This window comes from Mirounga leonina, unplaced genomic scaffold (assembly GCF_011800145.1).
Source record: "Mirounga leonina isolate KUSES-001 unplaced genomic scaffold, KU_Mleo_1.0 Mir_170, whole genome shotgun sequence".
NCBI lineage: Eukaryota > Metazoa > Chordata > Mammalia > Carnivora > Phocidae > Mirounga > Mirounga leonina.
The window spans coordinates 6,273,456-6,299,179 of record NW_023270433.1 but is presented as its reverse complement, the minus strand read 5'-3'; the positions used below and the strand labels follow the sequence as shown (position 1 = coordinate 6,299,179).

The following is a 25,724-nucleotide window of genomic DNA, read 5'->3' as shown; positions in this document are numbered from 1 at the left end:
GGGGGGGGGGGGGGGGGGGGGGGAGGGCGGGCGCGGCGCCCCGGCCCCGCGCGCCCCGCGCCCACCCCTCCGCGCCCCACCCCTCCGCGCGGGCGGCCGCCTCGCACGCCCACTCGGCAGCTTGGCGGCGGCGGGCGCGGGCGGCGCGGGGCCGGGCGCGCCGATCTATTAACGTCTGTGTGTCTGGGCCGCGGGTCTGCGGCGAGGCAGGCGCCAGGGGCTCGCCTGGAACCAGATGTGCCGCGGCGCCGCTCTGGCCGCCACCGGCGCGGCGCGCTCGCACGCACGGGCTGGCGCGCACATGGCCGGGCGGGGCGGGCGGCGGCTGGCGCGCCGGGCCGGGCACCCCCTGGCTTTCGGGGCGACCCGCGTGTGCGAACAAGCGACCCCAGGCCCCAGCCGCCAGCCGAGCGCCGACGCGCCCCGCCGGGCGGGGAAAGCGACCCCCGGGACGCTGGGCTTCCCCGGGTGGGGTCCGCCCAGCCCGCTGGCCTAGATCCCCAGGAGGGAAGGATGGCCTCTTGGAAAGCCCAGCCCCCCTTCCCCCCCCCCCCCCCGTCAAGGACCGGGGACGCTTCCCGCCCCCACCCCCAAGTTTGTTTTCTTAAGTTTGTGTGTAAGATTTTTAAAGTTCTGAGTCAGAGCTTCCCCTAAGATTGAGGAGTTTGGGCCATACTGCGAAATGCCAGAGTGGGGGGAGGGGAGCAGGAAATGGGGCGAAGGAAATGTAGGGGTTGGCGCCTTTTAAACGCATGGATTCGCAAGGGGGGGTTTTCACCCACTGGGGTAAATACAAGGATTTCATTGAGGCCTGTCCCAGCTTGGCACCAAATCTGCATCAACCACAGGATGGTCTTCAGCCCTGGCTGTGGGTCAGTCCCATGCCCCACCCCTCTCCGGGGCAACTTGGGGTGCCCTGCTCTTCCGGACCACCTCCTTGCCTCCCTGGGCCTCCTCTGGGGTCCTGTGGTGAGCAAGGGAGCTGGGGCCTGAGCTCTCAGGTCTCACCACACGGGCTCCCCGGAGTGCCCCGTCAGCGACCACTCCCAGCAGGGGGGGTTAGGAAGATGGGAGGTGGGGGTGGGAAGGGGGCACTTTGGTCCCCCTAGATGGAGGCGGCATTGAGATCAGAGAGGAAGCACAGGACAGGGTGGTGCTGTCAGTCTGAGCCAGCCCAGTCTGGCTGCAGAGGAGGCGCCCTCACCCAGGGCCTTGGGGTTTGGGGTGGTCCCTTGGTTTGCAGTCCTTCCCGGACTTGTGGGAAGAGTGTTTCATAGAAAACCTTTGAAGATATGTGGAAAGAGTGGATGTTCCTGGCCTTGCACCCTTCCTTGTTCTGCAAGTGGGGAGCTGGGATGCTGAGTGGGGGAAGGGAGTGTCAGCCCCATGCACACCAATACTTTAGGTGCCTGTGGGGTGGGGACTCCCGCACCATCTCCAGGGGCTCTGAATGGCTCGGAGGAGGTGAGACCTAGAGGGCCAAAGCTCTGGCCATTGGCTGGAGCTGCAGTGGATTCTCCCTGTGCAACAGGACTACCGTCCTGTTGGAACGCATCACATCGCTCATAAGGAAACTAGGCCCAGAGAGGAGCAGTGATAAGCTCAAGGTCACAGAGCTGCAAAGTGGAGGAGGTGGGAGTCCAATCCAGGCTGTCAGACTCTGGAGGTCAAACTTTGGGCTCGGGATCAAATTTCCTTTGCATTTGAAGGCTCAAGGAACAAGGTGGTCCCCAACTTTTAGGAAGGGAGGATGCTGGACCCCGTTGGAAAGGGCCTCGGGATAACCAGCTGCCTGCCCCTCCTATCAAGTCCCCCCGATCCCTCGCCTTTCAGGGCAGGCGGATGTGGCTCCAGCCCCCCCACTACCCACCTCCCCTACGAGAGAAGAATGATGCCCCTGTTCCTTTGACCTTGAGTACCAGCAAAGCCAGGCTGAAGCCTTTCCCTTTGGGAGGGGGATTTCTCTGGATCATACTCTGGCTCCTAAATTTAGAGAAACATAAATACATTAGTTTCTACAGATAGGAGGGTCAGGAAAGTGGGAAATCTTGTAATACTTTATCCCAATCTATAGTGCATAAAAGTCTTGACGTATCTGGACAGGCACAGAATTGGGATTATCTCCCCTGGGACCCAAATTCCATTCCCTCATTCATTCATGCATGCATGCATTCAGCCATTCATATTTTTGCTTTCGGTATTTATTAAGCACCTACTATGTGCCAGGTGCTGAGACTAAAAAGACAAGGTCAGGGGCGCCTGGGTGGCTCAGTCGTTAAGCATCTGCCTTCGGCCCAGGTCATGATCCCAGGGTCCTGGGATCGAGCCGGCGTCGGGCTCCCTGCTCAGCGGGGAGCCTGCTTCTCCCTCTCCCACTCTCCCTGCTTGTGTTCCCTCTCTCGCTGTATCTCTCTCTGTCAAATAAATAAAAGATCTTTAAAAATAAAAAAAAAATAAAATAAAAAAATAAAAAGACAAGGTCAATCTCTGGGGTTCAGTCTCAAGGCTTCCTGCTGGATCCAACCCAGCTTCTCTGGAAGCATCCATGAAGGATCTATGAAAGACTCCTGGGGCAGCTTCAGGGCAGCCTCTGTTCTGTGTGTGTGTGTGTGTGTGTGCGTGCGCGTGATCCTCTCGGTAGCCAAAGTCTCCACTCCACAGATACAAACATGAGGTTCAGAGAGGTTGAGTACCTTGCCAAAAGGTTGCACAGCCAATATATGGCAAGTCTGGGACTCGAACCTAGACCCATCTGACTCCAAATAAATACACTAATGGCTAATGTGATTTAGCACTTACCCAGATCCCAGGCACTGTTTTAAGAATTTTATATACATTAACTCACTTAATCCTCATCCCAGCTCTATGGGGGATATAATATTTTCTCCATTTGCTAGATGGGAAAACTGAAGCACAGAAAGGTTGTAGCTTATTCAGAGTCACACAGCAGTGAAGCTGGGATTTGAACCCAGGCAGGCTGATTCCAAAGTCCAGCTCTTAACCGTTGTGCTGGGTGAATCAGCCTTTATACTTGTGTGGGGAGCCTGTTCTGGCTGACTCAGTGGCAAGAAAGAGCCGGAAGGTCCTGGCAGAGAGGAGGATGCAGCTGTGAGAACTTCCCTCGAAGTAGGCGGGGTTTGGAAATCCAGTGGAAAGACAAAGAAACGAGCGATTTCCACATCATTTGCAATAGAGAAGAATTGTAAAGAATCCAAATGTCCCACAAGAGGGAAATGACGAGTTAAGCAGTTTTGGTATACCCACTAGGTGAAATGAGGCAACCACAACTGAGCCTGTCTAAGAGGGTGGAGATTACGTGAATCTCAAGCAACACATGAGGGTGGAGATTACGCGAATATCTAGCAACATGTGCTCAGCCCTGGGCGGTGCCACTCCCAGCAAAGGGCACTTTACCGGCCTTATCTCACTGAATCTGCTCCATAAAATCGTGAGGTAGAGGGCACCTGGGTGGCTCAGTTGGTGAAGCATCTGCCTTTGGCTCAGGTCATGATTCCGGGGTTCTGGGATCCAGCCCCACATCAGGCTTCCTGCTCAGTGAGGACCCTGTTTCTCCCTCTGCTCCCTGCTTGTGTTCTCACTCTATCTCTATATCAAATAAAATAAATAAAATCTTTTAAAAAAAATTGTGAGGTCGTAATAGTCACCGACATAATAGCGAAGTGACTCAAGCGCTTCCTAGGCACCAGATATTATCTAAGCACTTTAGGTACTGCTGTCCACATTTACAGTGAGGAAACCAGACTCAGAGAGGTGAAGCCACTTGTCCACAGAGCTCACGTAGCTGGTGCGACTTGAAGCCAGAACTTGAATGCAGCTATTTCAAGAAAGCAGGTATGGTCTAAAGGGTTGTCCACTGCATAACTAGAGGGGGCACCAGCTATACTATAATCTGTGGGGATGGTGCCCTTGGAGTTGTGCAGTGCACAACCTGTGCAACCACACACGCTGTCCCTGGGTATGTCTGATCTTAATCCTGGCCTTTTCATCAATATCCCATCCAAAAAAGGAAATGATATTCATGCACACTGTAAGTGGACTCATGTGCAAGCTGGATACATGTGGACATGGGCCAAAAAGTCCACAAAAAATTAAGCAGGTATGTCGACATGGTGGGATTTAGGGATGATTTTTCTCCTCTCAAATATCCTTCAATGCTGGTCTTTGTTATGGTTGTTCCCTCTCCATTAAAAAAAGAAGAAAAATTGGAATTCTAGAGCAGCTCCATCCAATACAACTTTCTGTAATAGTGAAATAGTGAAAATGTTCCCGATCTGTGCTGTCCAGTGCGGGAGCCTCTAGCCATGTGTGGCTATTAAACCCTTGAAGTGTGGCTAGGGGGACTGAGGACTGTCATTTCATTCGCATCAGTGAAAATTGGGAGGGCTGCACGTAGCAGCTACCCCATGGGACAGTGCAGACCTAGAGCGTGAATTGGCATTTTTCATATTGAACTGGGTCATTCCCAGTTTGCTGTCCTGAACCCCACGGTTGCTAAACTATAGGGTGGGAGAAAGTCGGCTGCAGATTCCCAGCTGGACTGGAGCCTGCTGGATTGGAATCCCGTAGGATGAGATGGGAATGTCCTTTGGGTTTTTTTGTTTTGTTTTTTAAGATTTTATTCATTTATTTGAGAGACAGAGAGAGAGAGAGCGCACGCGTGAGCGTGAGTGGGGGAGGGGCAGAGGGAGAAGGACAAGCAGTCTGCCCGCTGAGCAGGGAGCCTGACTCGGGGCTGGATCCCAGGACCCTGAGATCCAGTAGATGACCTGAGCCGAAGGCAGACGTTCAACCGATGGAGCCACCCAGGCGCCCCCCGGGAATGTTCATTTTTAACAAGCTTCCCAGAAGTTCTGAAGCAAACTGTCAGTGGACACCCCTGTGAGAAATTAGGAAGACCTGATGTCAGCCCCTCCACCGGGCACCCCAGGGGTGGTGAGAGGGGCCGGCAGGTTCCCAGAGTCATGCGTGAAGGCATTGGAAAACCTGCCTTCGAGTGTTAGCAGCCCTTCTGGAGAAGAGTCCCCAGACAACTGGGGCGACCCACAGGGAGATGGACTATGGCTCACCATAGCAGAGAACTTTCTAGGGTGTGACCAGGAACACACTAGGGGTGTCGCAGATGGCTCTGTGCCCAGCTTCTGAGTGTGCCCGCTGCTGGGCAGGCTGGTGGTTGCTGGGATGCAGACAGGCACCAGCCCGCTGACACACGGCAGGGGATCGTCAGCCTTGAGGGCAACAGGGCCAATGAGGTGAGCGGGTGTGGGCAGAGGGATCAGATTTGTTCAAGTTGCAGAGAGGTCAACGGAACCGCGGAAATCTGGAACGGCTGTGGGCCTCGCGGGGCCCTCGGGGCTCGCCAATGGGAGAGAAGAACCATGCTGGGCCCTTAGCAGCAACTTCACCCTGGTCTAGAAATGGTTAACCAGGGCTGCTTTCCTCCAGAGAGCAAGGGTGGCTTTGGGGACAGACAGCCTGGGCATAAATCGCTGCCTCCTCACAGCCTGGCTGTGTGACCTGGGTCGGTTCCCTCACCTCTCTGAACCTCACCGTCCCCCACTGAGAACAGGGCTTAACGACGGCGCCTGCCCCATTTCAGAAGGCGGGACTTTCTAACCCAGTGCCAGGCACATAATAAGGTTGAGTAAATGGAAGCCAAACAGAAAAAGAAAAGGGTGGGGAAGGAGTCCTCTGTCCCCACCCATAGGCCCAGCTGTGGTGGGGAGAGAGGCAGGGACACTCCAGAGGGCCCTGGGGGCTCCTTGGAGCCTCAAACACATTTTCCAGCGTGCCTGGAACTCACAAACGGGTCATAAAAGCCCTCCAGCGATGCTTTAAAGGTCAGCCTCTCAGGGAGCGCAGCGTGGTTCCAGAACCAGGGTTCCGCGAGCTCCCGCCAGCCAGCCCCGGAGGAGGGGGCCCATGGCCCTGGCCTCGGTCTTGGCTGCTCGCTGTGCGGGGGAGAGGGCTGCTGGGGACCCCCAGATGGAACAGGGGGCAGTGGGACACGTTCTTCTGGGGCCAAAGAAACTTGCCTTTCCATGAAGCTGACTTTACAGGGTGGGGTCTGTGGACAGGATTCAGAGAGCCTGTGAATCACCCAAAGTTGCATGCGAGACTGTGTGTGCACCTGTGTTTTTCTGGGGGAAGGGCCCATAGAATTCCTCAGATTCCTCAAGGGGCTCACCAGCGCAAGAGGGGAAGGACCAGTGAGCCATCGTTTGGGAAGAATAAATACTAGTGGGGAGAATAGTTGTCTGTGTAAAGTCCCACCGCGTCTAGCACCTTCTCAGGAAAGCCCCGGACTGTTCCGTCCTCTCTGTGCCGCCCTGACTGGGAGGAATAGCCCCCTTGTTGCCCTCACTGCACAGATGGCGAAACTGAGGGCCCAAGAGGGAGGGGGAGGGGGAGTTTTCCTCATTTTCAGATGCGGGGTGGGGGCCGGGGGGAAGGGAAGTGGTGGAGGGCAGGGGGAGGCAGTCATTTGCTCTCTGGGTGGGCTGCTGGTTGCCTGTCCCCCACTGCCCCCAAACATGCCCGATTGCTGGGTCAATGGTCAGCTCCTAAGTACCCCCCCAACACCCGCCACCCCAACCCAGGGACAGAGGGAGCAGGGAGGAGGCAAACGTCTATCCTCAGGTGTGGGACTATAGTGGGTAGAACTTGGGATCCCACTGCCTTGCTGGGAGCCCTTGACCAGGTCAGTGCCACCCCGACTTGCCTCGGTTTCCCCATCTGCAAAAATAAGGGGCTGTAAGGTCCCTTTAGGTCTGAGTCCTGGAGAAGACAAGAGTCACAGGCTTGAGCCCCAGAGCTTTGGTGGGTTGGCTTGAGAACCAAGCTACGGGAAGTCGGAACATCTCTCTTCCCGGCCACCAGCGCTCATCCTGACTCCCAGCGGGTGCTGGCTCCAGGCCTCGAGAGGCCCTCGGGCTCTTAACTGGGAGGCAAAACCCCACACTGGCCCCTGAGCAGCAACTTCACCCTGGTCTGGAAATGGTTAAGGAGGGCAGCTTTCCTCCAAATACCAACCCCTTATTAAAATGTAAGTCTTACGATAAATTTGGCATTTGGCCACCAACCTTAGATTAAAACCAGACGGACAGACCCTAACCTCCTTCTCAGACCAAATTTTGAGCAGAGGGCTGCTCCTGTCTCTCCCGACTCCCATCCCCCCTGGGGCCCCACTTCAGCCAGGTGCCCCCACTTTCTGGAGGTGGTTTCGGGGTCTGGGGAGTGGAGAAGGCTGGGCCGACCACAGATGTGGCCAGAGGAGCCTGGAAGTTTGAACTCTTGGACTCTTGGGCTGCTGAAGCCAGAGCAGTCAGGCCCTGGAACCCAGAAGCCTGGGGGGCACGAGGGGAGGCTCGGGAAACCCAGAACCTTTGAGATGGTCAGCCATAGCTGGCCTTGACCTCCGGGGCCTTTTCTGTGCCTGAGAATAGGACACAGATATTCTCTGCCTGGTAGCTTTGTCTCTGCTCCCCTCGTTGGGCCCAATGACCCCATTTTTCAAAGGCTCCTGGGCCAGAGAGGTAGCTTTGGCCTCACCTGTATCTGCCCCCCTGGCTTCCCCGAGTGGGCCTGCTGTGGCAGCCCCCATGTGGAGACGTTCTGTCCCAGGAACCCGCCTCCTGGCAGCTTTCTCACTGAAGGTTTCCCCAAAGACCAGGACCCAGAGCGGCTCTGGGGTTAAACCCGCAGGGCTGAGCCATCATCTGGGCCTTAGCCAATTATGTCCCCCACTCTCACGCCCCTCCCGGGGTCCCCTTGCCCCAGTGCAGGGGGGCTCCTTTCTCTACCAATCCCAGTGGCTCTCTCTGCCCCCTCCGCCTTTTCCTGTGTACTTCTTTTTATAGAACAATTTATTGAGATATAATTCACATACCATTTAAAGTGTGTAAAGTGTGTACTTCAGTGATTTTTAATATATTCATTTGTGCAACCATCACCACGATTTTAGAACATTTCCAGCAGCACCCCCAAAACCCCTGCACCCTTTAGTCATCCTCCTTCCCTCCCCACCTCAATCCTCCCCACCACCAGGCCTTAGCAGCCACTGACCTACTTTCTGTCTCCTTAGATTTACTTTTCCTGGACATTTCTTTCTTTCTTTCTTTCCTTCTTTTTTTTTTTTAATTTTATTTATTTATTTGACAGAGAGAGAGATCACAAGTAGGCAGAGCAGTAGGCAGAGGGAGAGGGAGAAGCAGGCTCCCCGCTGAGCAGGGAACCCGATGCAGGGCTCCATCCCAGGACCCCGGGATCATGACCTGAGCCAAAGGCAGACACTTCACCGACTGAGCCACCCAGGCGCCCCTGGACATCTCTTAAAATTGGAATCATACATTATACAGCCTTTCACGGATGGCACTTACGTCTTTCACTTAGCATAATATTCTTAAGCATAAGTAATGTTTTTAAGGGTTCGTCCGTGTCGTAGCACGAATCAGCACTTAATTCCTTTTCACAGTCAAAAAACATTCCCTTGTGTGGACAGACTATGGTTTGTGGACCCATTCATCGGCTGATGGATGGTTGATTCCAAGTTTGGGCTATTATAAGTAACGTTCATTCGTATACAAGTTTTTGTGTGGGTATGCATCTCACTTCTCTTGGGTTTATACCTACGAGTGGAATTGCTGGGTCAGATGGTAACTCTGTATTTACCATTTTGAAGACCTATCAGCCTCTCTTCCGAAATGGCTGCACCATCTTATATTCCCGCCAGCGGCGCACGAGGGTTCCAATTTCTCCAAATTCTTGCTCACACTTGTTAATATCTGTCTTTTGATACTGGCCATCATACTGGGTGTGAAGTGGTGTCTCATGGTGGTTTCGAGTTGCATTTCCCTGATGACTAATGATGAGCATCTTTCCACATGCTTGTTGGCCATTTATATATCTTCTTTGGAAAAATGTCTATTCAGATCCTTTGCTCTCTCTCTCTTTTTTTTTTAAAGATTTTATTTACTTATTTGACACACAGAGAGAGGGAACACAAGCAGGGGGAGTGGGAGAGGGAGAAGCAGGCTTCCCGAGGAGCAGGGACCCCGATGTGGGGCTCGATCCCAGGACTCTGGGATCATGACCTGAGCCGAAGGGAGATGCTTAACGACTGAGCCACCCAGGCGCCCCTGCTCATTTTTTTAAAGATTTATTTTACTTATCTGAGAGAGAGCTAGCACGCACGAGCTCGGGGAAGGGCAGAGGGAGAGAATCTGGAGCAGACTCCACGCTGAGCGCAAAGCCCAACAAGGGGCTTGATCCCACCACCTTGAGATCATGACCTGAGCCGAAAACAAGAGTCAGACATTTAAGTGACTGAGCCACCCAGGCACCCTGATCCTTTGCTCATTTTTAATTAGATGACTTGTCTTTTTATTGTTGAGTTCAAGCGTTCTTAATATCTTCTAAATACAAGCCCCTTGCCAAACATACGATTTGTGAACCTTTTCCCCATTCTGTACGTTGTCTTTTCACTTTCTTGATGGTGTTGACTAAAGTTTGAATTTTGATGAAGTCTGCTTCATCTTTCTTTAACTGCGTGTGCTGTGGGTGTCACATCTAAGTAACCATTGTCTGGCCTTTCGGAGGGGAAGGCAAACTGGCTTTGGATGTTGGGATTTCCCATTGTTTTCTGGGATGAGGCATTCCTTCATTTACATAATCAATCATTCAGAAATATTTTTGAAACCAAACTTCTTGCCCGGTCCTGGGGCTATGGGGTGACAAGGCAAACCCAGTCCCTGCCTTCCTAGTGCTGAGTTAAATGGAAGAGACAGGCACAAAGTAGATAAACCAAAAGAGAAAAACTACTTCATTACAGATGTGTGGGAGACGGAGAGGGCCCAAGAGCCTGTAACGAGGAGATCTGGCCTGGCCTGGGGGCTGGGAAAACCTCTTAGGGCAGGGGATTTAGGCTCAGACTAAAAACTGGGTAAGCCTGAGTCAGGCAGAAATGGTGCAGTGCTCCAGGTAGAGGGGACAGCTTGGGCAAAGGCCCTGCGGTGGGTAGGAGCTCATGCTGTCTAGTGAGGCAGATCCCATTGGTGCCCGGGCCCCTCCACTGGGTCTTCTGAGGGGGTCCAGTCATCCTGTGGAAGTGTATGCAGCACGTCGTGGCCTTTGTGCATGGAAGGGACAGGCTCCAGACCCCAGAGAGACCCAGATGCTTGGCAACTGTGCATCTAGGACTCTGCTGAGGTTTCTAGGGGATCTGTGGGAGCCTCCCCCAGTCTCCTCCGGACTGCAGGGTCAGCCCACGCCTGCTTAGGCTCCCTTGTAACCATACTGGTCACTGGCCTGGGGGCGGGGACGGGAGTCTGGGCGTGAGAGTCCCAGGTTGTTCATTCATTCATTTACTCAACACTCAAAAAATATTTGTGAAGTGTTTACCTTAAGCCAGGCCCTGTGATAGGTTCCAGAGGGACAAAAAATAGTAAGTTCCAGGCCCTGTTGGACAAATGACCCCACATTTACTCAACAGTGTGACACAGCTACAACAGGGGGTCTAGGATGGCTTCCCCGAGGAGGTGGCATTCTGCTGAGACATGAAGGGGAGTCAGGGAGGGAGAAAGGAGGGGTTGCGAGCCCAGGAACGATATACGCAGGGGTCCGCAAGTGAGGGGTGTGTATGTCCAATGTGAGTACCAACCTCAAGGAGGCTGCAAACCCGGGACAGCAGCCCCGCGCCCTCCTGAGGACCGGGCCCATCCAGTGGATAGAGCCAGAAAGGCCCTCTAGAGAAAGGCTCCATCCTTCTGTTGTGTCCACCATGCCCAGGGCTGGGCTGGGGCTGGGGCTACCTCTTCTCTCCATTGTCCCTGGCAACTGGCTACGAGGGATGTATCAAGAAAAGAAAGGGCCAGGGGAGTGGGCTTTCTTTGCTGTGTGACCCTGGGTAGGTCCTGGCCCCTTCTGGGCTTCCCTCTGTCTTCTCTCTAGGACAGAGATGGGCCTGCCTGACCCTCTTGAGGCTGTTGGGGGCTTCCAGGGAGGTCATGCTAGGAAGTCTGCCTGTGTGATCTCCCCAGAGGACCTGAGCCCCTCCTTTGTGTCTTAGGCCTGGTCGCTCAGTGTCCGGGACCAAGGTCAGCTTGGCTGGACATGAAACCAGCTCTTACTTTCCTTGCTTGGGATCCTGGCTGGAGTGGGGCTGACTGCCTCGGGAAGGGCTTCAGGGACCATGCTTCTTCTCCTTCCTCCTCCTTCCTGTCACTCCTTCCTTTCTTCCTTCTAATGTTGCTGGCCTGACTCAGTGTCATGCCTGACAGTGGCCCTGCCCCGGTAGGTCTCACCGGCTGGGCAGCCTGCATGCCTTTCCCTCCTGCGTGCTTCTCCAGGCCCCGGCTTGTGTGCCCAGGAGCTCCGGCACGCACCCCACCCAGCTCCAGAAACATCTCTGCGGCCTTCAGTCTCCTTCCTCCTGGTTGCACGCATTCACCTAAGCCCCTGGAGAGACCCTCAGAAATCCCCCTGCAGGAGGAACAGGGGGTGCAGACCCTCTTAGGGCCGGCTGCCCCACATCAAGGGGGCTAAGAGCCTGGGCTCTGTGCTCACCTGCAGGTTCAAATCCCAGCTCCGGCTTTTCCTAGTCCTATGGCTTTGGCATGTTGCTTCACCCGGGGAGCCTCAGTTTCCTTATCTGTAAAATCGGGCTAAGAGCCCCGTGTAGGGTTAATGAGGTAGTTCCTTGTTCCCATTTTTCAGGGAGATTCCCGAGGCTGGGAGCTGTTCAAAGATTTGCCCTCAGCCACTCCGCTGGCGAGCCGGGGTGGCGGGGGGGGGGGGGGGGGAGTTGCGGGGGGTGGCTCTTGCCTCCTTAACCACTGGGCTGTCCAGCCTCTTCCTTCTCCCCGCTGAGGAGGTGAGCGATTACCCTCAGCGCCTCCTGGTGGCTCTCAGTGACAGCTCAGGGCAGTTTCCAGAATTCTCGTCTGAGCCCGACAAGGGAGAACCAGGGGTCCTTCAAAGGAACCCTCATCTCTTCCAGGAGACCTGCGAGTGGGGGCTGAAGCCTTTGCAGGCCCCTCCGGGCCCTCCACCTCTACTTCCTTCCTCAGACTTTCCTGCCTGTAAATATTTCTGCAGCTTGGAGCTCCTTTGACCAAGGCCCGGTGTTAATTTGTTAAATCCACATCAAGGTCCTGGGGACCCACTGTTTATTTTTGTGAACGTGTTGGCAGAGATCACATCGGAGGGGGGAGAGGGGCTGCTCATTTGGTCAGAATAAATGCTAATTAATAAAAGTTATTTATTTGGGTTGGAGTTCGCCACGGCCCCGGGGTCAGGAGCAAACTGACTATTTGAGGCAAAAACAAACAGAGAGTGTCTCTCAACAGCTTGGGAAAGGCAGAAACGAAGAGGCTGGGTTTATTTGTCTTAGGAAGAATTTGCAGTTAATTCCCTCCAGACTATTTAGACCCTTAAATTACACGGAATAAGAAAAACCATGGGTGCAGGGGAGAGGAGCCAGGAACACTTGATCATTTGGCTGAGAGCAGAGTTTTTAAATGTCTTTGGCCCACAGTCGGCCAAATAAATGGTATGTGTGAAATAATTTAATGGCAGAAAACTGTGCACAAGTCATTTTTTTATATTGTAATGTAATCGGGGACGAAGTAATTTGGTTTTAAGGGAGAGAGAGGGTGGCAGGCCTCCCCCCATCCGAATACATTTCTCTCCCGCCCCGATCCAGCCCCTCACGACTGCACCTAAGCAGCCCGTGTAAACGCGGGCGGGTTTGGGCTTCATTCTGAACCCTGGAGAAAAGCGGGACTTTTACCGAACAAAAGGAGATTTGGGGCACAGCCCGACTTGGAAAGAACGGGGCCCCAGTAATCGCTGGCCGGAGGCTTAGTGAGTTATTTATTTCATTTCCAAATGTTTGAAAGTCCCAGCGTGGAGCCCCCTCCCCGGGGGACACACAGGCCCACCACCACCCATTTCTCAGGAGGTGACTCAGGAGCTTCGGGTCACAAATATCCAGCACATCCGCTGGAAAGCAGAGGTCGAGTCCTGGGTCACCTGAAGGACGCTGCTTGAGGTGTCCTTGGCCTCGGCTGCCTACAGCAGGGACCGTCTTTCTTTTTTTTTTTTTTTTAAGATTTTATTTATTTATTTGACAGAGAGAGACACAGCGAGAGAGGGAACACAAGCAGGGGGAGTGGGAGAGGGAGAAGCAGGCTTCCCGCGGAGCAGGGAGCCCGACGCGGGACTCGATCCCAGGACCCTGGGATCATGACCTGAGCCGAAGGCAGATGCTTAACGACTGAGCCGCCCAGGCACCCCGCGGGGGGACCATCTTTCCTACTGCGGGCTGGGGCGACGGGACCAAAGGGCTGGGGAGAAACACCCTTGACCTCGGGCACAAAACCACTTGCCCAGAAGCAACAAAGCTGAGGGTAGTGACCATTTATTGAGCAATTCCTCTGCTCTCGGCACCGAGTTAAACCCTGCTCCTCATAGGAACTTTGTGTGACTTTAAGCAAGCCATTGTCCCTCACAGCTCCCAGAGGTGAGGTCTTCCTTTGGAACAAAGAGGTGCCGAGGGACGTACTTCTGTCTTCCCATCCCCCTACCCGCCCCCTCCCCAGGCCAGGATGGAGATCAAGGGGCATTTCCACACCAGTGAGGTGACGTGAGGCTCTAAGCCTTCTAGAGCCAGGACTGAGATTGCGACAGACCCCTGGGTCCCCTTCCCTAGGAGCAAGGTGGATGAGGGAGGAGACCCCCCCGCAGCCTGGGCCGGCTGAGCCTTTGGACAAACAGGAATTCCAACCCAGAGGGACAACCTTGGCCTCAGTTTCCCCCGGGGGCAGAGATTCAGTGCATGGAAGCATGGGTAACGCTTGGCACGACTCGTGGGCTAAACCAGCTTTTGCTGAGCGTGGGCCCCATCAGAGCTGCCTTGATGGGACCCCAGAGAGAGTGGATCCCAGACACGGGAGGAGGCCAGCTGGTGTTGGTGTGGGAGGCCTGGGGTTGTCGGGGGGCCCGGCGCTAAATGCCTTTGAGTGAGGGTTTCGGCTCCAAGTCACCACACAGTTTAACCAGCGAAAGAGCCGAGTTGTTTCTTCCGGCGCCCACTTGGCGGGGGCGAAAGCTGCAAAATGGTTTTCATTTAAACACCCTCCGTTTTGAACTGCTCAGAAACTTCTCGAAAAAAAGTCTCCTTTTTTGGCTGAAATGCCTCCTGCGTTGGGTGTGTGCCCAAACAGCGTTGCCTAGAGGGGGATGGAAATAATCTCTGGGATGGCTGGTGTTCCAGAAGCTTCTGTCCTGCTTTGGGGCTATTGATCACCACCCGGTTTTCAGCTCGTGGGCCTTTGTTGTTTTAGTTTAGCTTTCCTCCCACTCCAGGGGATAGGGACGCAGGGCACAGAGACATTCACAGGCACCAGGCATTCTCATCCATCTTCGCCTTTTCTTGGAGGAGAGGGGCGAGGAGAGAAGGCTGGAGCCCGGCCAGGGGACGAGGCGGCTCCCTTCGGGCCACTCACGTTCCCCACCACCCCCTGCCCCCACATGTGACTCCTGCGTTTGCAACAGTCCTGAAGGCCCAGCTAGGCCAGCGCCGTGAGCACTGTGAACGGGTTGATTCTTTGGTGTGGGGGCCTGTCCTTGTCCTGAAGGGCGTTTATTAGTAGCCCCGGCCTCTACCTGTTCAACACCTGTAGCACCTCCCACCCCCAGTCCTGACCATCAGCAATGTTTCCGGACACTGTCAGGTGTCCCCTGGAGGCAGAATTGTCCTCAGTAGAGAACTACCAGTCCAAACTCAGCTGTAAGGTCATCTTTTCCCAGGGACCGCCCTGTGTCCTGCCTGACAGGACCCCCATCGGCTCCCACGATTATTATTTACCAGTCTCATGGAACGCTTCAGCCTCAAATCGAATCAGTTGGTTGCTCAAGAGTCAATAAACCCTGCTAACGTGGGAGCTTCTTTGAAAACAGGGATTGAGTGGTATTCATCACTGGGCCTGGAATGTTCTAGATGCTCAGCAGAGCAAATACCCAGCATTGTGCGAAGAATATTGGACATGTTAAGGGACTGTGTAACTGGGGAAGCAAAACTACAAGGTATGGACTCAGCTCCAAAAGGTTGACAATATGTTCTGTTGTCCAAACGGGGCAAAACAGACCTTCCCATACACTGCTGGTGGGAAGCCTTATGGGGGAATCTGGCCACCTCTAGCATTTTTCTCATTGGCCCAGCAATCCCGCTTCTAGGAATCTGTCCCAAATATGTACTGGCAAAAATAGAAAATCATGTTTGCGTGTGGTTCTTCGTTGTGGCATTCTTTTAGTGGCAAAAGACTGGAAATGCGCCAGGTGTCCATCAATAGGGCTCTGGGAGAATAAACCATGGGGTAGTCCCCCAGCCAAGTGCTTGGGAGCTGTGGAAAGGAGTGTTTTATTATATTTGCAAAAAGCAATGCTGGAAGGATAAAGCAAAAACTGCTTTAAAAAATAAGTTCTGGGCGCCTGGGTGGCTCAGTTGGTTAAGCGTCTGCCTTCAGCTCAGGTCATGATCCCCGGGTCCTGGGATAGAGTCCCAAGTGGGGCTCCCTGCTCAGCCGGGAGTCTGCTTCTCCCTCTGCCGCTTCCCCCTGCTAGCGATCTCTCTCTCTCTCTCGGATAAATAAATAAAATCTTTAAAAAAAATACAATAAAAAATAAGTTCCTCCAGATGGAGGGAGGGAACACTAGAGAAAATAGAGTGTGGGGAACCATCCACATAAAGAGGGTTATATTTGTTGTGCCGAGATGGAATGGTATCTGGAAAATTATCAATAGGCAAGTTGAAGCACCAGGGTGTTCAGCATGATCTCATGCTTGTAAATTTTTTAAAATGTACATTTGTAATCTTGTAAAGCATGGGGAGTAGAGCTGGAGAGAGGCGAGTATTTTGTTTTACTTCTGACCCTTCTCTGGTATTTGAATCTATTACTGTGACAAGCACTGACATTACTTGGTTATTAAAATATACATTTTTAATAAGATCAGATGCATAAGGAAGTGCTGAGCTTGATGGTGTTGCGTGTGTGCGGAGTGAGTGCAGCGGGGGATCCCAGGTGGACTCAGGTGGTCACGAGGGCTCCCTGGAGGAGTGGGCAATAAACTGGGCCCTGGGGGACAAATAGTCAAGTCCAGTTCCGCCCCTCAATAAAATGGAAATGGGGCAATAGTGGCTGTAAACGTCCCTCAAGGGACAGGATGGGTCTAAAAGGTAATAGTTGCTGACGCCATGCCTTCCCCAGGGTTATGCCGGGCGTCCTTACCTGAGCCGCCCATCCTGCATCAGAGGCCAGCATAGACCCTTGGTCAGCTCCTCTGCTGGGGTTCACCCCCTGATCATTCCCACCTCTTGTGCTTTGCCTCTAATGTCTGCCCTCCCTCCCTCCGATCTGATTGGAAAATTCTTGTACATCCTTCAAAACCCACTTTGAGCACCATCTCCTCTGAGGAGCCTTCCCTGATTGTCTCCCCATCGCCTGCCAGAGCTGAGTATCCTCCTGCACCCTGGTGTAACCCTTGTCCCACAGCACTGGGCGTCTTATTCTGGGGCCTGCCTCCCTCAGTCTGCTCCATCTCTCCCCAGTACCCCACACAGCCCCTGGCACGCAGTAGGTGCTCAGGGTGCAGAAAGGTGCCCTTCTGCATTGTGGGGACTTCTGGAAGGTTGCTCTCAGCAGCCAGCCAGGTGGGTTTGGTGAATAGGACCAGGACTCTGGTACCAGCTTGATGGTTCAAATCCCTCCTCTACCACTGACTGGGTGCTTGAACTCGTGCCAGAGACCTTGGCCTCCCTGAACCCGCTTCCCTGTCCCTCTGTAAGTTGGGGATGATGAGGCTGGCCTCCATTGTCTATACAGGATTGCTGCGAGCAATGATCGTGGGTGCTCAAGAGCCTGCCCACCGTGGGCCCTCGAAACTGTGACTCCATGGGGCGCCTGGGTGGCTCAGTAGTTAAGCGTCTGCCTTCGGCTCAGGTCATGATCCCAGGGTCCTGGGATCGAGCCCTGCATCGGGCTCCCTGCTCGGCGGGAAGCCTGCTTCTCCCTCTCCCACTCCCCCTGCTTGTGTTCCCTCTCTCGCTGTGTCTCTCTCTGTCAAATAAATAAATAAAATCTTTAAAAAAAAGAAAGAAAGAAAGAAAGAAAGAAACTGTGACTCCTGTTCTTGGTTATGTGTCGTTATAATTCCACGACAAATATCCACGGAGGGTTTACGGTGCCCCAACGCCTAGGCCAGGTGCTGAGGATACTCAGCTGTCCCCTGGGCCTCCCTGACCTGGTCAGTTGTCCCTCGTGGCAACAGGAGCCTGTGACCTGGCTCCAGGATAGGGGTCCGACTGCTTTGGGTCACTATTCTATTCCCCGTGGGCACTGCGCCTGCCACACAGCAGCTGCCCAGTTAATATGTGTGGAAGGGATGAAGGAGGGAGTGAATTCAAGGGATCTGCTCCTGCTCTCGGGGCCGGACCGTCCATCCGCAGAGCGGGGCGGCTCAGGGAGAGCGCGCCGTGCAAACTGCCAAGCTAATGCCTGCGTCGTGACCCTCTGGGCCCTGGCACCTCCGCACCTCTGGGCGCGGGGCGGGCCCCGGCCGGCCACCCACCCCCCTGCTGACCCTCGGCCCCTCCGCAGGTGAGTGTCCCAGCCCGGGGCGCGGCGGCGCGGCCAAGCGGAAGAAGAAGCAGCGGCGGAACCGCACCACGTTCAACAGCAGCCAGCTGCAGGCGCTGGAGCGCGTGTTCGAGCGCACGCACTACCCGGACGCCTTCGTGCGCGAGGAGCTGGCCCGGCGCGTCAACCTCAGCGAGGCGCGTGTGCAGGTGAGCGCTGCGCACCCCGGGGGGGCCCTCCCCGGGGCCCCGGAGCTGCGGGGGCCAGGCACTGCGCGGCAGGAGCGTCCGAGGCCCCGAGGACTGGGCTTCACATCCAAGCCCCGCCACCTACCCGCTGGTGTGGCCTTGAGCAGGTTACTTAACCTCTCTGTGTTGAGGTGCCTCCCTGGAAAGTGAGGACCACGCGGTCTCTTGTAGAGGGTTCTGCATGTTTGTCAAGGGCTTAGAGCAGTGCCTGGCGGGGAGAGGTTTTGCTGAATAAAGCCGTGTTCAAGTGTTAAGGTCTGCTCGTTGCCAGCCCTGAGCCCAGCGCTCAGCCCGCCCCTCTCCAGTCGCAGTCTTGTAACAGCCGAGGGGCTCGTGTTCCCGTCCCTCCGCGCGTTCCCTCGCCCTTTCTCCGACGCACGCTGAGCCCGCCGCAGAAGCATCCCCATTTTACAGATAAGGAAACCGAGGCCCAGAGAGGGGAAGCTGCCAGGCCTCAGCGGGTGGCAGAGCGGGCACGCACTGCATCCCAAAGGACGTGGGCCCCCTTTGCCGCCTGCTGCACCCCGTTCAACACGCCTCCCCCGCCCCCAGGTCTGGTTTCAGAACCGCCGGGCCAAGTTCCGCCGAAACGAGAGGGCCATGCTGGCCAACCGCTCCGCCTCGCTGCTCAAGTCCTACAGCCAGGAGGCCGCCATCGAGCAGCCCGTGGCTCCCCGGCCCACCGCCCTGAGTCCCGATTATCTTTCCTGGACCGCCTCGTCCCCCTACAGGTGAGAGCAGGAACCCCTTCCGGTGGGGAGGGGGTGGGGCCTCTTCGGGCCCAGGTGCCTCGGAGGATCCGCAGGGAGCTGTGATTGGTGCCCAGGCGCCTCTGAAGCCCCTGTCGGCCGAGTAGGGTGTGGGCCAGTGTGTGTGTGTGTGTGTGCTCACGAGTGTGTGTGTTGCACACGAGTGTTTCCACATCAGTATGTGCACGTGATCAGGAGTGTGCATGACTGTGCGTGTGCACGTGTGTGCATGAATGTGCCCCGTCTGCAGGGGGCATGAAGAACCCTTGTCACCCTAAGGAAGCTGGAGACCAGGAGGAAGATTTCTGGGCTGGCAGGAGAGCCCCAGCGCCGTGCGCTGACCTCCCTGGCTCGAAGGGCTGAGGGAAGGGCCTCCCTAGCCCAGGGGGCCTGGCTGGGGTCCGGAGCCAAGTTCTGAGGCAGTTTTGCTCTGGTCAAAGCTGGAGAAAGGAGGCAGGGCAGGAAGGAAGAGGGAAGAAGTACTAGGGAGTTATGTTTCTGTACCCACAACTCCAGGGGGTGCCACCTGACCCTTAGTCTGTGGGAGGTGCTGGAGCCCTGGTCTTGTGCGAGGCGAGATCCAGCAGGTGGGCTTGTGCGGTCAGAGTCCTCATGATGCCCATGGTGGCCAGCTCTCCCGCCCTGTCCGTACCTGGAGCAGGAGAGCCACCCAGAGGCATCCTTCTGAACAGGTGTGTGTTCCCTCCCCCTCCATCCTGCTGTGCGCCAGGCCCAGCGCAGGTACTGGGGGTGAGCAGGACCCAGGCTCTGCTCTCGGGAGGCTCCTGATCCAGGGAGGGATGCCCACAAACCCACAGAGGCTGCTCTGTGTCCCGGTGCCATCTGTGAGTGTTTCTGACTCCTCCCCAAATCCTGCAGCCCCAGCTATGCCCAGCCCCTGGGGGGAGGGCTTCCCAGGAGAATCAAGTGAGGAGGGGAGGGAGGCAGGAGGACCAGAGGCCGGGGTCCAGGGCAGGCAGCCGGAAATGGTCAGCTTTGGGCAGCATGCCAGCCACAGCTACATGTCCTTGTGCCTTCTGTCGCCCCCAGCACGGTGCCGCCCTACAGCCCTGGAGGCTCAGGCCCTGCGACCCCGGGAGTCAACATGGCCAACAGTATCGCCAGCCTCCGTCTCAAGGCCAAGGAGTTCAGCCTGCACCACAGCCAGGTGCCCACAGTGAACTGACGGCCAGCCCCCCAGGACCCCACTGCCTCCCCGGTCTAACAACGGCAAAGAGAGCAGACATGAAAGTGACCTTCTCCTGTCCGCTGTCCCCAGGACAGGCTGGTTGGGCTCTCCTGGCCCCTCTCTCCAGTCCGGACTCCTGGGCCCAAGAGGCTGCTGAGATGCCGGGAGCCCCTTGTCTACAGCCGTGGGAGACTTTGGCCCATGACCTTTGGAGGGGTTGAGCCAGAGGCGCAGGAGCCCACCAAGGACTGCATTTATTTTGTGTATTAAAACCGAAAAGCTTTTGTCTTTAAGAAATAAAAAAAAAATTTTAAGCCCCAAAAAGTTTGAGGGAGGGCGGATAAGGGCAGCGAAGCAATTGAGTGGATGGCCTTCTGGGGCCCTGCTCTGGCCTGCAGCCGTGCCGGGGCCAGATGCCCTCATGTGGGCGCCTTCTTGTGAAGGAAGCCCTCCATCATCCGGCAGAGCCCCACGGGTGGGGAGTCGGGTAGGAGGACAGAGGCCTGCCCTGGATCCCACGGGCACCTAGGTGTTTGGGAGAAACCCCGCCATGTGACTCTGGGCAGGATCCCTTCCCTGTCTGGGCAGGGAGTGTCCCCTCTGCTCTATGGTGGGGGGCAGGGTGGGTGACCATGGATTCCTGGGCTGGCCAGACTGTGTGTGTGTGGGGGGGGCAGATGCTGGAATTAACTCCCTTATCTCTGGGCATGCAGAAGGTATGGGACCCTCCTGGGCCCAGGCAAATGGCCCAGAACTGGGGGTGCAGAGTGGAGGTCCCACGCGGGTCAAAGGACAGAGGAGTGGTCCTAACAGCCAAGGACACCAGAAGACCTTATCCAAGTCCACCCACCTTTTTGCAGATGATAACTGGCGGTGACAGAGGACACACGTACCACCAGCTAATGACATCACTTATAGAGAGTTTGTAGGAAACTGGGGTGAAGGGAGTGGTCTGAAGCCAGCCCCTTCCACCTGGCCCCCTACGCAGCCCCTTCTGTGGGGCACACCCTCCAGGGAAGTTCAGAGTCATTTCTGCTGATAGTGACCTCAACCAGCCCCCAGGAAGTAGGACAGCACTCCCCGACCCCCAGAGGGCACAAAGATGACCAGCCCCTCCTGGTGACGGCCTTCGTTGTGACACGGCGATCACACCCCGATGGAGCCAATCAGGGGGACCTCTCCTCCCATAGTCTGCCCTGTCCACACTGCAGCAAAGTGCCCCAAAGTGTCAGCTTTCCCCCCCACCCATGGGCTACATCTCCTAGATGACCTCAAACAGGTCAAAGCCTCATGACAATCCTTGCGTGAGGGACAATCCCCATTTCTGTGTTAGAAGATACGGTAATTATACCTCTGAGTGAGGTGAGGACCCCTCCCCATTCTCCCCCATTCACCCCGAGATCTTCTTCCCCATACTTTGTCTGGGATTTCACCGTGAGTACTGGGTTCTTGGGCACTGCACTTTGTCCTTTTCTGATGTGCACACCAGCCCCAGGACGCTCACCGTGTGACTTCCCTGTGGCTGGACAGTTGGGACTCTGTCAGCCCAAGAGAGTGAGGGGCGCCGATGAGGGTGAGGGAGGCAGGGGCTCTGGCTGAAGGCGTGGGGAGGGGGCATCCTGCTGTCTCGAGGGGCTCAGGCTCACCTGACTACGAAAGCCAGAGCAGGGGAGACATCTGTGCCCTGGATGGTGTGTGTGTGGGAGGGGTTGTCTTGCTCAGTTTGGCCTCTGCCTGGGCTAAGTGATCTCTGGGCCTCCATTTACCATTCATTTGCTGAACAAAGAGGACACACTTGCTGTGTGCCAGGGCCCTGAGGAGAGAGCAGGGAACTGACATGGGGTCCCTTGCAGGGAACTGACATGGGGTCCCTTGCAGAGAACTGACATGGGGTCCCTTGCAGGGAACTGACATGGGATTCCTGGCTGCAGAGGCCACACCAAACACAGGAGCCCCAAACCTAGTCTAAGACATCTGGGCAGTCTTCCTGGAAGAGGTGTCCTGGAAGGATGAAGAATTAGCCAAAGAGTGGGGGAGAACAGTGTTTCTGGCTAAGGGAACAGCATGTGTGAAGGCCCTGGGGTGAGCCAAAAGCTGTCTCTTTGGGCCAGTGGGGACAATTCCAGGGCTGGATCTCCCGGTGCGGGATGAAGGTGGAGAGAAGCAGGGGCTGGCTCAAATGGGGCCGGTGTGGCCAAATCTAGAAGTTTGGATGTCATCCTGGCGGTGGTGAAGCCAGGGAGGGGATTGGCTTGGTAGAGGGACACCCCCACCCCTGGGTTCTGTATGGAGGAGTGGCCATAGGACTAAGAGTGGAGGCAGGGAGGCCCCTGCAGAGGCCAGGGCAGATGTCCAGAGAGGAGTGGCAGGAGTCTGGACCAGATGTGGGCAGATCTGGGAGGCGTCCCAAACACAGCAGGGGCAGGGGTTAAGGACCGGATGATGGGCTGAGGGAGACGAGGGAGGCCAGGTGGTGGCCAGGATTTGGCTTAGGCACACGGAAGTACCGGGGAGGAAGAAGACTCTGGAAGCAGGACTTGCCTGGTGGAGGTGTCGGGAAGATGCTGGCCTGCCCTTCCACCCAGAAGAGAGCTGGAGGCCAGCCTGGTCCGAGCAGCCTCCTCCCTCATGAGGGGTTTACCATTTCCCCCCCACCCCAGGAATCTGCACCAGCGAAGGCCAATGGCCCACGGGGTGGCCAGAGCTGTGCCCTCCTGGCAGCCAGGCAGGCAGGCCTCTTTCCTCCCCAGAAGCAATGAACCAAAAGCAAGTGACAGGCCAGCCCAGCCACCGGCCAGAGCTCCAGCGCTCAGATTTCTCATCCAAAGGGAGGGTGCCATGAAGCATCGCCAGGTTGGGGTGGCCTGCAGCAGAGATGGGGTCACACTGGGTGGAAGTTGGGACCTAGAAGGCAGGTCCCAAGAACACCAGCTTCAGAAAAAGCTGGGGGCCTGTTTCCCATGGAGGCGCTGGCCCTGCCATTGGGCCACAAGGATGGCAATGTCACTTCCTCCCAAGCACGCCAGAGAAAACAAACCGGCTTAATCGTTTACACATGCTGCTCCAGGGAGCTGGGGTGGGGGGCACGGCAGCCCTCCCTGTAACAGGCTGTCGCAAGTGTCCCCCTAATTGCAGAGCTGCGTGGGCAGCCCCCTGGGCACCCGTCCCGGGATAGAAATTTCCATGAGGATAAGGTACCCAAGGCCCCGTCCTGGGCTGGGAGAACTTGGAATCTTTCTCTCTTTGACTCCCTCTGCCCATGTGGCCAAGCAGGCTTGGGAGAGGACACTGCGTGCCTTTGCTTCTATTTTTTTGTTGTTTGTTTGTTTGAAATAAAAGAACTTGATTGAAAGAAAGAGAAAAGGCAGTCTGGGCTCTCGCGAAACCCAAAACCTGGGAGGTAAAGACCGGTTTTATCTCGCGCGAGGCACTTCTGCGAGCCTCAGTTTCCTCCTCTGTAAAATGGGGCTAACAACAGGTGATAAGAACTGAAGCCAACTCATGGGATTGTGGGCACAGAGTTACCTTCTGTAAATGGGCACTTTGGTGTTTACGGTTGAGGGGCACAGAGTAGAGTTGGAGGAAGTCAGAATACTCCCGTCCTGGGGTGCAAGAACACGTCTCCTGTCCTGGGAACCCAGCACACGCTGTTCAGGGGCCCTTCAGTGCCCAGCCCCTGCACCTCTGTCGCCCGCCCCTGGGGGGCGCTGTGTGGTCACTGCTGGGCACGGAGCTGGGTGACCATCAGGGCTCCAACCGGCGCCTGACCCAGCCTTCTCTCGGAAGACAAGCAAATCCCAAATCACCAGCAGGGGTCACAGCGTAAACATCACTGGCACAAGCCTTCCGGAAATTGTCCCAACAGTCATGAGAACGTGCACATGCTGTCACCAGTAACTCCATCTCGAAACGCCACTTCCAAGAAGGAATCCAACATGGGGGGTGGGGGTGGGGATTGGAAAACCAGTGTGTGCTGAGCTGTTTAGCACACATTTCATCCCTGCAATGTAAAAACTCTGGGAAGGACACAAACCCAAAGGTAAATATTATAATTTAAATGTTCATCGTGGCTTGCAATCCGCTTGTCTGGGTGTTTTCTGTCCTGTGGCTAATAACCTAAGAGAGAAACAGAATGAGCAGGTCAATGCAGTAGTCTCAACTGCATAAAGAGCTCTTTAGAGAGAGAAAATGTGCTTGCACCCTGCTGTGTCCCTTGTGAGGGAGTGGCCCCCTTCCAGAGCAGTCCTCCACTGCCTATGACCCCGCCCCACCAGTCCCGCAGGTCCTGAAGCTTTGTGGTCATCAGTAACTCTTTTCCATATTGCAAAGAGTGTGTTTGAGAGCTTCTTAACCCTTAGTTCACACCGTAGAAGGACTGAGCTTGAGACATGGGGGGTCAGGAGTGGGCACCTGGAGATCAGAAGGAGTCCTCAGAGGACAGGTGGGGTACTAGGCAGTATTCTAAAATGGCCCTGCAATTCTCACCCCGGGGTAGTCCCCTCTCCTTGTGTGAGTGTGGATGGAAACTCTGACTCGCTCCTCAACAAGAATGAAAGAAGTTAGCCGATTTAATTAAGGTCCCTAATCAGCTGACTTGACTTGATCGAAAGGGAGATTGATTATCCTGGGTGGGCCTGACCTAAGCAGGTGAGCCCTCTAAAGGAGAGTCAGGTCTTCCCTGAAAGAAGGGACTCAGAGCACAGAGGTGCTCTCCTGCCTGCCGGCCTTTATAGCCCAACAGCCCTGTTGGGAACTGCCTGTGGAGGGGTAGCCCCCACAGCAGAGGGCCTCAGTCTTACAACCAACTGCACGGAACTCGGCTCTGCCCAAAATCTGAATGAGCTTGACAGGACACTGAGCTCCAGGTGAGGCCTCAGCCCAAAGGCCTCTTTGACTGCAGCCTGGTGAGACCCTGAGCAGAGGACCCAGTCAGGCTATGCCCTGACTCCTGCCCTCTAGAAACTGTAAGATCACGTCCTGCCCTCTAGAAACTGTAAGATCACGAGTGGGTGTTGTTTTAAGGGGCTAAGTCTGTGGCAACTTGTTACACGGCATAGCAAACGAATACAGGTGGAGATGGAGCTTGGCCATCCACCTTGAGCTTGGCCTTCTTCTGCCCATGGCGCACCCAACAACCCCCGACCCACTACAGAGGAGACACGAAGCCTTTGCTCAAATTCTTTGCCACCCCCCAGGGAAATCCACCCGTCTTACCTCCTTCCAGGCCATTCTGCACAAGCTGGCAGATTTCTTGCCCTAAAACCCATTCTTGATCATGTTCCCCCCCCGCCCCCCCGCCCCCCGTATAAAGCCTTTTGTGGCTCCTGAGGGCTCTCTCGGCAACATTCCATCACCCAGGCCAGGTGTTTGAGGCTCCACCGCCTGGCCCAGCTCGCCCTGTCCAGCCTCAACCCCCCTTGCCCCCCGCCCCAGACTCTCCAGATAATCCCTCCAGACAGTCCCTTTTCCCTGCCACGCTCCTTCCTCAGGCTGTTCCCCTGTGGCCTTGAACATGCATTCCAACAAGGGTTACAATATTGTGTCAACTTTTTAAAAAACAAAGCCAAATTCTCGACAGTCAGCAGATAGCTCCGCATGTCTGGGGGAGTTGTGTGTAGTTTGAAAAAGAAGAATTCAATGTTATAATTTTATATTTGGAAATGGGAAGAAAAACCCTCTTATTTGCATAATTCACACTTTTAAAAAGTAAAGCTACTCAGAATCTTCTTGGCCGGCACAGATACCAAGAACGACCTTTGTCCTGTGGGTGGCCACGCGGCAGGCCCTCCAAGGAGCAGAGGTCAAGAAACATGACCTACCTCACAGTCTCTTTTGGAGATACACACGCACATACACACACACTGATATAGAGTATATATGTATCTAT

The 25,724-nt window shown here is 55.5% G+C and overlaps 1 protein-coding gene across 1 annotated transcript; it reads left to right on the top strand.

Moving 5' to 3' along the window:
* The first annotated feature begins 235 nt into the window (after positions 1–235).
* PRRX2 (paired related homeobox 2) lies at positions 236–20,151 on the top strand. The gene is made up of 4 exons (XM_035016580.1): positions 236–473; positions 17,673–17,860; positions 18,452–18,630; positions 19,699–20,151. The coding sequence occupies exons 1-4, from the start codon at positions 236–238 to the stop codon at positions 19,832–19,834; spliced, it is 741 nt and encodes a 246-aa protein (XP_034872471.1). The 3' UTR covers positions 19,835–20,151.
* The last annotated feature ends 5,573 nt before the right edge of the window (positions 20,152–25,724 follow it).

What these genes read in the sequence shown, in the direction of transcription:
- PRRX2 (XM_035016580.1), top strand. Translation starts at nt 236, where the DNA reads ATGTGCCGCGGCGCCGCTCTGGCCGCCACCGGCGCGGCGCGCTCGCAC. An exon ending in GCTGGGCTTCCCCGGGTGGG is followed by an intron (nt 474 to 17,672) that starts GTCCGCCCAGCC and finishes GCCCCTCCGCAG; the next exon opens with GTGAGTGTCCCAGCCCGGGG. An exon ending in ACCGCCTCGTCCCCCTACAG is followed by an intron (nt 18,631 to 19,698) that starts GTGAGAGCAGGA and finishes TGTCGCCCCCAG; the next exon opens with CACGGTGCCGCCCTACAGCC.